Below are 15,383 nucleotides of genomic sequence, written 5' to 3' on the forward strand. Positions count from 1 at the left end.
TGCATATATCCAACTGGAACAAGGAAGGCAATGGGGTAAGAAAGCACAGGGAAAGCTGTGTTCGGTCTACTCCAGCTCTTGGTATGTTTTTAGCAAAGTGGAAGTTCTACATTCAACAGGAAACAAGCAGCTGCTCATATCTGGGCTCAGAGCCCCTCTGTTCATGTACAAAAACAGTGATAAAAAATCACTGCCACCCTCTCCTAAAGTGCAAATTAAAAAGTGCAACAATAAAACTACGTAACTTACAATCAAAATGTCAATGTCCGTTCCAGTCTCAGTAAAGATCCATCCAATTGATTGAAAAACATGATGGAAACCCAGTTGAAGCAGTGTCCAGCAACGTTAGGCTTTATGAACAGGCCCAACACCACAAGCAAAGTAATGCTTCAACACCTTTATTTGTGCCCATTCAGTAGAACAGGGGTGGTCCTGGAGCGCCGCAGGCACTTCATGTTTTGGATTTTAACCAACCTAGAAGACCAGGTGTGTTGAATTTAGGAAATCACTGAACTGATCAATTAGCTCAGTTGGTCAGGTGTGGTGCCTAGTTGGAACAATATCCTGTAGACCTTGCGACACTCCAGGAACAGGGTTGCATACCCCTGCAGTAGAACACCGGTAGGGAGAACAAATCTACCACCAGCCCCAGACTAATACTTTGGGGTGAGGAAAAACCAAGGGGAGGGAAAAAATTAAAAAGCCGCCAGGTAGAATTCGGTTCCAAATTTCCTTGTCATGACTTAAAACCGTTTGTGTACAAATTAGTAAAAAACTGCGTAAAAATGTCTGAAATGCGACTGGTTAAATGAAGCCCAACTCATCTTCCAAAGTAAAAAACACCAGCTGGCTTGCACAGGAAAAACAGTAAGCCAACTGGGGGTGGGGGCGAAGGGGTGGAACAATTTGAAGGCACTGTATGGTATCTACCAATGAATGGCAATGAGACGTGCATGATCGCTCCTTAATATGCAACGCATGTAAAACAAATCAAAAAAACGTAAGGATAAGAAAAAAAAACAAAGCAAGGCATTTTCATCTACTTCTGAACCCTGGCCTGAATCACGTCTCGTCTGGCCACAAGTCGGGGAAACTGCATAAGGAAGTGTGGGGGCCCCTGACTATCCCAAAAAGGTCACTGTGCATAGTGCCAACGTGAACAAGTAAACAGCAAAAAGTAGCAAGTGCAGCAGTAGACTTTTCTACAGTGTTTCTCCCCCAGTCCTGGTGGGAGTGCCATTGTGCCCCTGGTGTCGCGGGCAGCTGGACACTCGTGCTCTGCGGACGCCCTCTGTGTGTCCTCACCCGTGAGGTGTGGGGCTCTCTCCACCCCCTCGCTGGACTCCTCTGCTCTAGCTGGAGTCCCTGTTCTTCTGGTTGCGCATCAGGGGCCGGTGGTTGCTCAGGAGGTCCATGGAGTGCTGCCAGTGCCAGCAGGAGCGACAGTAGTACTTGAAGCAGGCCTGGGGAGAACACAGGCAAGCCAGGCAGTAGTGAGCGCTCTGTGGCGAACATGCATGTGCGTCATTGATGTTCCTAAACATTTATCACTTACACAAATGTACGCTTCCTGAATAAAGGCTTAGTAGGAGGCCTTAGTGGATATATACATACTTAAACATGATTAGTTAGACCAGAAATTGTACTCCTAGCTTCACGTCAAAACAAAGTCATAACACACCTGGTCCCTGCAGAAGAACGGCCCGGGTTGGCGACTGCACACTTGGCACATGGAGTCCTCCAGGTAGGGGTCAATCTGAACCTGAGAAAGGACATTATCACAGTGCTTAGTATTCAGACCATTGAGAGAAGGGAATAATTACACAGCCCAATTAGAGGAGCTGAATTCTTCAATAATAAACCATAATCCACTTAAAAATATAAAACGCAACATGTTTCATGAGCTGAAATAAAAGATCCCTGAAAATGTTCCATACGCACAAAAAGCTTATTTCTCTCTGTTAGTGAGCATTTCTCCTTTGCCAAGATAATCCATCCACCTGTCAGGTGTGGCATATCTAGAAGCTGATTAAACAGCATGATCATTACACAGGTGCACCTTGTGCTGGGACAAAAGGTCACTAAAATGTGCAGTTTGTCACAACACAATGCCACAGATGTCTCAAGTTGATGGAGCATGCAATTGGCATACTGACTGCAGGAATATCCACCACAGCTGTTTCCAGATAATTGAATGTTCATTTCTCTACCATAAGCTGCCTCCAACGTCGTTTTAGAGCATTTGGCAGTACATCCAACTGGCCTCAACCGCAGACCATGTGTATGGCATCGTGTGGGCGAGCGTTGTGAAGAGAGTGCCACATGGTGGCGGTGGGGTTACGTATGGGCAGGCATAAGCTACGGACAACTAACAGTAGCATTTTATCAATTGGCAATTTGAATGCACAAAAATACAGTGACGGACGAGATCCTAAGGCCCATTGTGAAGCCCATTGTTTAATAAGGCATCTGACCAACAGACTGATCTGTATTCCCAGTCATGTGAAATTCATAGATTAGGGTCTAATGAATGACTGATTTCCTCACATGAACTCTAACCTCGGTAAAATCTTTGAAATTGTTGCGTTTATATTTTTGTTCAGTATAGTTGAAAGCAGTCACTGCTGTTCAAGTCTTAAAATCAGGCGCATTCGGCTCTTACCTTCTTTGTAAACTTGGGGGTTTTGATCTCCACAAACGCTGCACACACAGCCTTCAGGTAACTGCGCTGGTTGTTGAAGGTGACACGCCCAGACCCTGTACATTATGAGGTTCAGGTGAAAGGGAAGGATTGATACCATTACCACCCCCCTCTACTGGATAAAAAGCTCAACTGGAACTCAGTGAGTGGAACCAGCCAGTCTTCAACGCAAGGTCACACCCAGACAGCAATAGGCTACTTCTCAAATTTTAAACCCTTTTTACCTCCGCAGTTGTCACAAAATGCTCTACAGATACCCAGCCTAAAACCCCAAAGAGCAAGCAATGCAGAACCTGTCAATGTACATTACACACTTAATGACCGCTGCATTTCAGACAGTTACAGAACACACCATGGACATTCACAATAAAGCTACATCAACCAATATAATCCTACAGTCGTGGCTAGTTGGTGCCAGTCTTTCAACAGTAATGAGGAATCTCTCACCTATCGGGTACTTGTGCTTGTCGGTGTCAATCCCAGCATACATCACTCCGCCAAACAGGTCATTCATGATGCTGGCCAGGGCCTCTGCGTTGAGCATGCCGTGCAAAGCGCCCACAAACACAGTCTTGCTGGGGTCCAGGCGCTGGGAGGGGCAGCGCACGTAGTTACTGTCCGAGATCACCCAGGGAATCACCTGCACCTGTGGGATCAGAGAGAAGGGGAAGAGGGTCAAGGGTAGCAATAGTCTAGCAGTGTCTTTCTTCCTCAACATTTCACATGTTATGTGAAACGTTTGGTTGTGGATATCCTATGTTCACATGAAATATTTGCCTCCAAGCCCTTTCACACTAAACCAGTGGTTTTCAAAACCTCACCAGGGACCCCCAGATGTTTCACAATGTTGTTGTAGCCCTGAACTAGCTCATCTACTAAGCTAACAAATATTTTTTATTAAGGCGCACACTTCTGGGAGAAGGGTAGAGAATTTGAACGCAGTTTGTCAAAACCCCCTGGCTGCAGTCACTAGGACCCCCTCCCCCCACTCACATCCTTGCAGCGCATCCTGCGGCTAGACATCTTGAAGTAGTATTCTCCGTTCTCCTCAGGGTGGAGCAGGTCCTGGGTGCAGGCATGGAGCAGTGCACGAACAGACTTCTCGTTCTCAAACACAAGGTAAACGTAGCCTACAGCAGAGCACAGCAGAGCGTGAACACCAAGCCAACTGACAGACGTAGTGAGTTTGCTAGTCTATTATGGGTCAAGAGTAATAATATGGTGGATGTGAGCAAAGACATTCCAATACGTGTTGCTCATAGTTTATTCTCAATTGTTAGTGAGTCCTCAAGTGATACAATCCACTCTGACCTCCATTCTGAAGCCAGGGAGGTAAACAGCTCATCAAACTCATTCTCAACATGACAACATGGTAGACCAAGAAACCCAGAATATTCCACTTCTTGCATGTGTGTGTGGAGTAGGGTTTGTTGGAACCATTGAGTGACCAAGTACACTTATGTCTAAACTCACCGTCCCACTACGTGCCCAGTGCCCACCACTGTGCCACCTTAGAACCGTAAGGAAGAGTAAATATCCTACCAGCCTGTCATTACCTTTGGGCATATTACCTTTGGGAGGGCAGCGAGGATGCTTGCCATCCTTACCGGGCCACTCCACACTCAGAGGGCCGTAGCCACTGAAAGTGTTGATCAGACCAGCTGGAGAGAAGAGCAAAGGGTCAGCAGAAGGTGTCAAAGACCAGTAATAGGTCAGTTAAACAGAAATAGTGTTCTGTGAACCCAATCTGATTCAAGATTGTTTAACATTGTTCCTCCCTTTCCAAATGTGCATCCACACTAAAATAAGATCAAATTAGAGCCAATTTAATGCCATGGAGCTGGTCAAACAGCCGTACCTTCAGTGATATCCCAGGGTACTCCTCCCAGGAAGACCTTGTAGGAGTACAGAGGGTTCTTGTTGTTGCGGGGAGGCAGCTGTCCACTCCAGGTGAAGGTGGCTTCATTTACAGCTGAAGGGATAGTCAAGACTGAGCTGGTTAACAGCAGTAGAACACAAGGACGTATAGATTAAAAAGAAAGCTCAACGTGTTAGCATTGTTGTCCCATACCAGCCGCCTGCCTGTGCAGGCGGGCCTCCCTCTCGATGCTGAAGGGGTCGTCGGGAGTCTCCAGCAGGTCCAGGCTTGGCCATATTGATGCCCCGGGCCAGCGGCGGGACAGGGCCGTAGCAGAGCTGGTGGCGCTGGGCGGTGGGGTGAGAGGGGAGCCGTGGTCCTGGTAGTCCAGCCTGGAGCCCAGAGAGCTCAGCCTCATAGAGTCCTTCTGCATGCTGGACATGAGGAAAGGTAGGGGGGGAGAGATCCTCAGGGAGGACTGGTCAGGGGGAGGGGGTTACAGGAGATATTCCTTCAGATCAGCAGAAAGGCCATAAATCTTCATAAATTGCTCTGTGGCAAAACAAAATGTGATATGACCTTGATCAACAAACTAAAAGTCTAACCCTCAACAATGAAGATGAAAATCTAAACCGCGACAATCATTGAGTGAAATGTATGTCAAATGCATATCACTGTAAATTACATCAATTCAAAAACCACATCCCAAGTTTACAAACGTACACCCACCCCCCCCACGTACACAGATACTTACGAGCAGGTCTGAGAGGTGGTCCGAGCCGGAGCTGAAGCCACTGGTTTCAGAGTCTACAGGGCTGCTGGAGCGCGAGTCCAGGAAGGAGCGAGAGTCCAGACGGCTGGTCATGCGCGCCATGCCGGGGAACTTTTCCAGGAAGTCAGCTGCCGTGCCCATGGGCTCGCTGGGGGGGTGGTAGCCAAGGGGCTTGCCCAGGATCTGGCCCAGGGGACTGCCCAGCATGTCCAGCACTGAGACCACAACAGCATGTTTGTCAGATCTTCCAACTAGCAGCATCAGAGGCTGAAGCTGATATAAGGTTATTCAACCAGCACTAAACACTTTACCTGCTAGATCATCCATTTCACAGCTCCCAGATTAGGAGAACATAAAACCAGCAGATAGTTAAAGAAACCTGATATGATCTTCATGTGACTCATTTCTAATGTATAGGGAATCCACACTATGCTATAGGGTCCACACTGTCAATAACAGGAACATTCTGGGAGCCCATTTTTATCAACTGGTTACAAAATGGATGCTTCCGAGTGAGCAATTGTGACTGGTAAACCATTACGCTTTAGCATAGTGGCCATCTGTCCATTCCAGATTCCAGTTTCTAACACTATGACTAGACAGACTCAGCATTTCAGCCGATCAGCCAAGCAGAGCCATTTTAAAACATTCCTAAATAGTTTCATTGAACTCCTGGTGCCAAGACGCTGAAAGGATTGAGATAATACACCATAAGGCTAAAACCAGAGAACAAGGCAAGGTTAAAAGACTCATGTCTTGTTATAGTTGTTATGCAATATTCCATAATGAAACGTATATGTCTAACGCCCCATCACAACAACTAGCATGGTCACTAACCTACTGCATTAAAACACTATTGGTTGTAAGGAGCTTGGCAAGCCCTGATCATTGGGCTGGGCTGCCAACGCAGACAGGATCAGCTGACACCCACGCAGACAGGATCAGCTGACACCCACGCCAAATATATACTGTGGATCTGTAGCGGTCCCAGTGGGCAGTGCTGTTAACGAGGTTGTGTCTGGGACGGTATGGATATGTTGTGATGCAATCTCGTCACAAGAACTGGGTCAGTACAAAGTGAGAGGGGAAGGGACACTGCATGGAGGCAGGGGAATGTCATTAAGCTAAAACATGAAATGAGATATTACGTAAGACAATATTGAATAGAATATTCCCCAAGACAAATAATTATGTAAAAGGTTCTTGAGGCAAGTACATTCACGCCTTCATCTTTAGGGGAAAATGCAGAATTTAACAAGTCAATTAAGCAGGGACCCTGCTGAATATCTGAAAAACAAGTTGATGAAAGGGTCACCCCGTTTGTGGACATAAACAGCAGGTTCAGACGAGGACAAACTGCCACATCATTCACTACAACAGCCTGATGAAACAGATCTCCATCTAGGGATGACAATAGCTCAGTATCAAATCATTCAAATACTTCAGACCAAACCCAAGAGAAACACCTCAGATGCTGACATCTGAACTGAAGTCATTACTGAGAATACAGGATACTGTCTCAAAACCAGAGCAAGTTACATTGGCACAACGTCATACAAAAATCTACATAGGCTATAGTATTCACTATATCCAATGTGAAGTAGGACTAGACACTAGCAGTCTATTCCCAGCACATTGGAACAGGTAGTACAGTAGAACTAGCAGGACAGTCAAAGCATTTATGTTAATGTACTTCCTGTCTTTACTTCATTTGACACATTGTCAACAGTAAGTATTCACTACACAGGAAGTATTTCAGTACTCACTGGAGGTAGAGCTGGTGTGGGCCTGGGAAGCAGCGGTGGTGTGTGCGTCCGTGTCATGGCTGCTCCAGGGGCGCTCCCAGCCGGACAGGCTGAGGGACTGGAGGCCCAGACCCAGGTCGTTGACATCTGGCAGGCCTCTGGAGGAGCCCTCGTGGGGAGAGCCTCCGCTGCCACCGACACTGCTGCTGGGGAAGAGCATCCTGCTGCCCACTGCAGCCAGCTCCGATTCCTGCAGGTCTGTGGACGAACGAGGAGAGAGCGAATGAACAGTTAGGCACCCTGCATCTGCCTGAGGGAAGAGGGTGTCGAGTGAAATGGCTTCTCCTTCCCAAAAACAAAATCTTACTGATAGAAATGAAGTCAGACTGTAGCGACCCTTCCCTGCATTGTGATCAGGGGGCGAACCTGCTGCGACTGCCCGGTGCAACTGCCATGCATTTCCATCTGCATCACTGACCGACTTAGCATGTGACCTGACTGCTGATTCACTCGCACCCCCCTGCTAATGACATCAGCTCCACTGCCACCCCCCTTCCGTTTCCTCTAACTGGGTAATGAAAAATTCCAGTTGGAGATATTCGCAGGCTGATAGAACTCCCCCGGCACAGCGTCTGTCAGTGTTGGCGGTGGCAGCCAGCTGCTGCTAACAGTGGCTCTAGCCTAGTTTCCTGAGTGAGCCGGCAGAGAGTGAGAGAGAGATGAGGCAGAGAGGGAGGGTGACTAGCAGAGAGAGGGGTGTGGTAATACGCTAGCTGCAGGGGAGGAGGGGGCACAGAGCAGAAATCCCTGGTGTATTGAGCTGGCTGGCCCACCCTCCCAGATTTGCCAGTGTCCCACAGAGAAGCTATAGTAGCAGCAGCTGACTGATCAGAAGTAGGAGGACGGGGTGATTTGCACCGCCAGCTTGCCCCATCGCACTTCAGGGCTGGACAGCCTCCAACTGCTAGCTACAGACCTGATTCAGCAACTCCAGGCAGGGCAGAGGAGAGGGGTGGTGGAGGGGGATAGGCCATCATTGAAGCTTCGTTTCTAGCTGGATTAATGTCGCCGACTGACTCAATAGTTTACAATGCATCATTTACACCCAATCTCATCAAGGAGTGATTGTTGTAACCTGTGTAAAATGTGCAAGTAAATCAAAATTATAAAATGACTTGTTTTGAGAAAATCTCAACATTTCAGCATAAAAACCAACTATACTAGCCTGTGATAATTAAAATATGGCCCAAGTCTGGTTACACAGTTGTATGGAAGGTTCATAATAAAGGGATGACAATGTGGTCAAAACCCATTGGTGCCAACTGAATTGAAGTGTAAGACATTTTGCAGCCTGGTGTCAGACTAGACGTAACATAGTAAATGTAAATCCGGGATGCAAATGAGTATGATATCATGTTTGGTACGGTTACATAAGACAAATGGTTACTTAACGTGGTTGGTCGGGGTCGATGGGTTGGCGTATAACTCGAACGTCTAGCAACCCAAAGGTTGTGAGTTCAAATCTCACTGACAACTTCAACATTTCAGCAACTTTCCAACTACTTAGCATGTTTGCTAACCCTTCCCCTAACCCTTTAACGTAACTCCTAAACTTAACCCTAACCCAGCTAACATTAGCCAGCTAGCTAACATTAGCCACCTAGCCAAAATTCATAACATATCATACATTTAGCAAATTGGTAATTATTGTACAGTTTTGCAAATTCGTAACATTGTGCGTTTTACAAATTCGTAACATATCATCCAAAATAGGTGATGACATCCACGAATTAATACATACCATACGAATCGTAACATTAAATGGAGTGTGTCGGATTTACTTACAGAATACGAAATGCTCTGAGACCAAGTTGCATTTGCCTTATATTAAGAACTATGAGTGTAACAATGTTACAAATTATAATCCAATTATCTTGTCAATTCATTAAAAACTAAAAAGTGACCAAGTTTGGTGGCCTAGTGAGTACTGACTGATTTTAAAAGAAATCTATCAGGTTAAATACAGTAGAATTGCAGTGTCTGTGAGAGTCTTGGCAAAGACCTCAAGCTCTGGAAAGCTTAGACTACAAGTGCTGCAATGCTGCAGACGGTGCAGCATGAATCAGCTGTTCCCACAATTATGACAAAGCTGTGGTGTGGACTACAAAACTTTAGCCATTAAAAAAGGGAAATTGTATGTTTAGTATGCTAATAGTTTCCCCTTTACTGCCACTGACAACAAGCATACCAATGTGTCATCCCAATGTACACGTGCAGCGAGAAAGAGTTTACCGGTCAGGAGCATGTCTAGCTTTCCCTTGGTGCCGGATGTTGTGCACACACCAGTAAAATCCAGAGAGTTGCCCAACATGGTGTTCATTCTACGATATATGTCCGCGTTACTGCAAGTGGACAAGGCTGGTGATTCGGGTGCCCAATTGTCATGGGGTCTAAATTCGTCTTTCTAGAAATGACAAGAGAACAGACTTGTTAAAATATCACTTTGATGTAATTCAAGTAAGGTTTTTTTACATTTTAAATTAACAAATATAGGGCTTTGTAGGCTACACCGATCACCCTGGATAATACATATTCTAGGTTCATTTTCAGGCAAAAAAAGTCCCGATATTGGCTTTTTGTCCATTTTATATATATTTAGGCCTAAACCTATTAGGCTAGCAGTAGCGGCCTACTTTTAATTGTAGCCTAGGCCTATATGCTTTTCATGTGCTACTGTTATTGTTTGAAAGACAAAAACCATTGAGCGAAAATATAACTATTCGTTGGGTTTTTCTTACCAATGAAAACGCCATGGTAGGAAACGTCTAACAGAAATGTTTCAAACAACCGTAACCTAAGTCGAGGTCATACTTATGAATGCAGCCGGTAGACAATTAGCCACATTGATTAGTAAACGTATGCCTATCCAATCAGGTGATTTGGGCGGTACCATTGCCAAGTACTTATGCTGCGTTCATAACCAAGTGGGAAGATGATATTTACCACATACGGCCAGGAGAGAACACTGCCCCCTCTCATTGAAGCTGCGGAAGTTCAATGCCGACTGCGGTATCTCATGCATTGTTCGCAGAAAACAGGATCCCCCATCACAGTGAATGGAAAAATGTCAATCTTCGTGTAAATATTTTTTTTTTTCAAAGACAGTCATCCCGCCTATAATTGCTTATAATACACCAGATGTATGTCCTTGAATCAATTATTTTAAAATTGCACACAGAAGAAGATTTATAAGGATAATTTAGTTGCTAATGGCAGCCACAGGGGTGAAAGTAAGGCGGTACAGTCAGGTAAGGCGTCCCGGCAAAATAAAACATGAGCCTATCACAATAAACTGTTGGCTATTACACCATTATTTATCATTACCGCAAGTCAGATGCATGAAAAAATTGTGAATGTACTTGAAAACGGGTGGTATAGCCTACACTCCAAAATGCAATGTAGTTCGATGAGAACACTGACATTTTGCCAAGGCAGAGAAGAGTGGCCGACATCGAGACTTGCGCAGACAACAGTGGACGCATAAATTCTGTCCTAATGACAATCGCCAAATGTCATTTCCCTTTTTGGTGTTTTGTGTAAAAGATGTCTCTTTCCATTCACCACTGTTTGGAGGCTGGAGATTTGTTGCGAGTGGATGAACGTGTGGGGGTAGCCCAGTAAAGGAGCCCTTTTATGTTATTGTTTGACAATCAGATGAAAACATCATGACAGGTTGTGTTTATTCCACAATAAAAGGTCATACATTTTAGAAGTTAAATGACAAATGTTTACGACTAGCCCACAGAGATCCTATTGAATTAATAGAATTCTATGATTAGGCCCATACATTTTTTTGGTGCGCGTGCAAGAGTGTGCACACATAGGGAGTCCCGTACTGGGAAGAAATTAAATCTACTTTCACCCCTTGGCAGCATGCAGTACCCCGGTTGGCCTTCAACTTGAGTTCCTCAATGAGAGGTGGCAGCACTGAGCTAGCCTGTAACGTCACTTCCGGGACTAGCTCAAACTGCGTTTGTTACAACTGAGAACTGGGAAATCTCCGACTTCCGAGTTCAGTGCGTTCAAAACAACTGGGAATTCGAGGGGAAAAACGAGCTCCGACTGGGAAAATTCTATTTGAAGGGTCAATAAACTCGGAAATCCAACCCTGGAACTCTGGCCTCGTTCTAGAGCTCCGACTTTCCGACCTAAATATCACTGACGTCATGATTTGACATCGTATTTTTCCGAGTTCCCAGTTGTTTTGAACGCGTTATAAATCTCCATGAGACGCCATCTTAACCGACTTCATTTGGCTTCAATGCACTATTGAGTTTTCGCATAGGAATGATGGTGTCACGTGATCGATGGCTTTATCTTCATATAGACCCTTGTATACGACTGGGAAAAATTCACTTGAACGTCCCTCATCTATCATCCCTGAGCGCCGATTTCTCCCACAGGCTGACCTCTGACGTCACCTACTAAGAAAATTACCTCGAGAACAGCATTTTCAGTAGTTAAATGGAACAACAACACATTATTTATAAAAAGCTATCTATTAATATGGGTTTTGAACACTATAATTTGTTTGCGAGCATGATAGCTGTACTTTTAATTTATTGTTGACGCATCTTGTTTGCCATTAGCCAATCGGCGTATCTCAACGACTTCAAAGCACATGAATGCGTCCAACTAGTATTTACTACTTCATAACGCGAAATTACCACCTTCCCACTTGGTTATGAACACAGCATTTGACAGGTGTTTTTCACGAGTGAATGCTGGAGCGAAACAGTAGCCAACTGTTGGAATGTGCTGAAATAAATTAGTTGATGAGAGTGCTGCAGAGAAATGTGGCGCAGTGGTCTGTGCCACTAGAGATCCTGGTTCGAATCCAGGCTCTGTCGTAGCTGGCCGTGACCGGGAGACCCATGGGGCGGCGCACAATTGGCCCAGCGTCGTCCAGGATAGGGTAGGGGAGGGAATGGCCGGCAGGGATGTAGCTCAGTTGGTAGAGCATGGCGTTAGCAACGCCAGGGTTGTGGGTTCGATTCCCACGGGGGGCCAGTATGAAAAATAAAAAAATAAATGTATGCACTCACTAACTGTAAGTCGCTCTGGATAAGAGCGTCTGCTAAATTACTGAAATGTAAAATGTGACAGGTGGCCTAGCGGTTAAAAGCGTTGAGCGCTTAATCAAAAAGTCGCTGTTTCGAATCCCTGAGCGGACTAGGTAAATGTGCATTAGCAAGGCACTTAACCCTAGTCGTAAATCGTTCTGGATAAGAGCGTCTGTTAAATTACTGAAATGTTCTATTAAACTCCCTCACAATAAATTATAATTGGATACATTGTAAATGTAAATGTAAGAGCACACCAACATTTGCTTACCTGCACTTTAGTCACCAGGTGACCCCCTTGCATAAAATTAATGCAATGTTCCTTTTTAGGTCAGTTGGCCCAATATGCAATTTCATGAAAAACATCGGGTTTCTAACACAGTCAAAAAACGTCAATGTCATTTACATTTACATTTACATCATTTACCAGACGCTCTTCTCCAGAGCGACTTACAAATTGGTGCATTCAACTTATGATAGCCAGTGGGACAACCACCTATTTATTTTTATTTTTTATGGGGGTTGGGGGAAGAAGGATTACTTTATACTATTCCAGGTATTCCTTAAAGAGGTAGGGTTTCAAGTGTCTCCGGAAGGTGGTCAGTGACTCCGCTGTGCTGGCGTCGTGGGGGAGCTTGTTCCACCATTGGGGTGCCAGAGCAGCGAATAGCTTTGACTGGGCTGAGCGGGAACTGTGCTTCCGTAGAGGTAGGGGACTAGCAGGCTAGAGGTGGATGAACGTAGTGCCCTCGTTTGGGTGTAGGGTCTGATCAGAGCCAATGTCCACATATAATTATTGATACTCAATTATGTATAATTGATAGCCATTTTAAATTGATATTGTAAAACTACTTTTTTGTAATGAAATAATGTCACTATTATTTTATTAGCCTATAGCAACACCTTGTAGCCTACAACTGGGCCCCTAGGTGTGTCCTGACCATAATAGACCGTATCTAATGTACTAGTTCACTGAACAGAACTACATAAATATCCTAGTCCTAATCTTAGGTCCAGGGTCAGGTACTGTACGTAGGTCGGGTAATGCCAAGAGTGTGCAAAGCTGTCATCAAGGCAAAGGGTGGCTATTTGAAGAATCTCAAATATAAAATATATTTTGATTTGTTTAACACTTTTTTGGTTACTACATGATTCCATATGTGTTATTTCATAGTTTTGATGTCTTCACTATTATTCTACAATGTAGAAAATAGTACAAAAAATAAAGAAAACCCTTGAATGAGTAGGTGTGTCCAAACTTTTGACTGGTAGTGTACATCTGTTGCCTTGGTAACCAACCAAACAGACTTGCAAATTGAGTTAAAAACCATCAGTCCTAGTTTGCTATTATGAAAATAGAATTCAACAATGCCAATCATGTTTTCAATTCGACTTTTGCTTTCAAAAGCAGCTCGAACATAGAAAATTAACTATAGTCAATTAATTACACAAAGAAAAAAAGAAAAAATAATGTATGCACGCATGACTGTAAGTCGCTTTGGATAAAAGCGTCTGCTAAATGGCATATTATATATTATATATTATTAATTCTACCATGCTGATATACCGTGTGTTATAGTGAAATAATGCATGCTCTAGAATGCCCTTCAAGCCAATCAGAAAGGAGTGTTCAACAATGCCATGGTATAACAGTTTATAAACATGTCAGCCTTTTAGAAGCCACAACAGATTGGTGATGCTGACACATATGTTGAATATCTAACGCCTGCCTGTTCATTCTCTGTCTCTTACAACTGTTGCAGTTGATAGTGTCTGTGGACATGGGTGACATATTTTCCCTAGCAACAGCATTCGACTAACAACAGTTTGAAATAACAACCATATAAAATTGCTCGTCAAATAATGTCAAGTTCAAGAGTTCAAGAGTTCAAATGCCCTTGTAGTAATGTTTAGCACATATTCAAATTGTATTACATCCTAGAATGGATTTGTGAATAAGGTAGGCTACTCAGACACTCAAATGTTATTCATAGGTGTCCCTCGCACACTTATTTTCCCATTTCAGCTGGCTGCCCTTACTGCATGCCTACATTGGCTGTCAACTCCAAATTAAAATATCCTTATAGTTTGTAAAATCACAAGCATTTCAGACCCTATTTCAGAAACAACACCTTGGCCCTGACTCTTGACACACGTGTGGATCTGAGAGGATTGGATAGGTCTAAGCAATATGGTTAAGCATGGTGGAATTTTCTCCATATCCAATCCTCTCAGATGAACTCATGTGCCAAGGAGTGGAGGCTACAGGTTGTTAATGGATGGGGGCCTCTGTGCTTATTGCAGAACACCACCAGAACGAACACATGTTATTACTTACTTTTGTCACAAGGGGGCATGCTTGCTCTACTAAAGTGAACATGGTTCTTGTGTGACTGCGTACCTGTAGATGACACCGCTGTGCCTCTCTCATGGAGTTGTTTACATACCTGTAGTTGCTTTGGAATTCAACACCTGTATAACTGATTGTTCTCGATTGTCACTATTGCGCTGCTGGGTAGGGCTTGCAAGTGAAGCATTTCACTGTACACTGGTGCTGTACTTGCGCAGGTAACAAATAGAACTTGAAACGATTCCTTTTTCCTTTCATATGCAGATTGTTGGCCATTGACCACCATGCCAAAACATCCCCCATGTTAACCTGTCTATCTGAGTGGGTATAAATAACGTGCATTTCCCCCAATGGATGTCACCATAAGGGACATTTCAGTGGTTATATTATAGGGGCAATCTCTAGTCTGACCTATTCAAACAAGTATCTAATGATACAAAAAAACATACATGCACATGTGTATATATACAGCACTGATAAAAACAATTGGTATGTAAATGGTATGTAATTGGGGCGGCAGGTAGCTTAGTGGTTAAGAGCGTTGTGCCAGTAACCGAAAGGTCGCTGGTTCTAATCCCCGAGCCGACTAGGTGAAAAATCTGTCGATGTGCCCTTGAGCAAGGCACTTAACCCTAATTGCTCCTGTAAGTCGCTCTGGATAAGAGCGTCTACTAAAATGTAAATGGATTTATGTTGTTATAATGTGTATGTTGTTGTATAAGCCTGTGACCCCCGGGATCAATACAGTAATATTAATCCATCCATCCGATCATAATTTATTCATCATAATGGTAAATTGTGAAATATTTGGTTATAGTACTGTATGTCAGTTGG

At 44.3% G+C, this 15,383-nt stretch overlaps 1 protein-coding gene across 1 annotated transcript; it reads right to left on the minus strand.

The window, feature by feature from the left end:
• Positions 1 to 1,352: 1,352 nt before the first annotated feature.
• On the minus strand, positions 1,353 to 10,158 carry LOC311117218 (cytoplasmic polyadenylation element-binding protein 1-like; the record flags this gene model as incomplete). Its single annotated transcript, XM_084192195.1, has 11 exons — positions 1,353 to 1,463; positions 1,682 to 1,762; positions 2,663 to 2,757; positions 3,149 to 3,347; positions 3,695 to 3,831; positions 4,258 to 4,362; positions 4,560 to 4,673; positions 4,773 to 5,037; positions 5,314 to 5,546; positions 7,098 to 7,334; positions 10,080 to 10,158. 11 exons carry the CDS (start codon positions 10,156 to 10,158, stop codon positions 1,353 to 1,355), a joined length of 1,656 nt encoding a protein of 551 aa, XP_084048321.1.
• Between the last annotated feature and the right edge of the window lie 5,225 nt (positions 10,159 to 15,383).

Source organism: Coregonus lavaretus, assembly GCF_964263955.1.
Source record: "Coregonus lavaretus genome assembly, contig: HAP1_SCAFFOLD_156, whole genome shotgun sequence".
NCBI lineage: Eukaryota > Metazoa > Chordata > Actinopteri > Salmoniformes > Salmonidae > Coregonus > Coregonus lavaretus.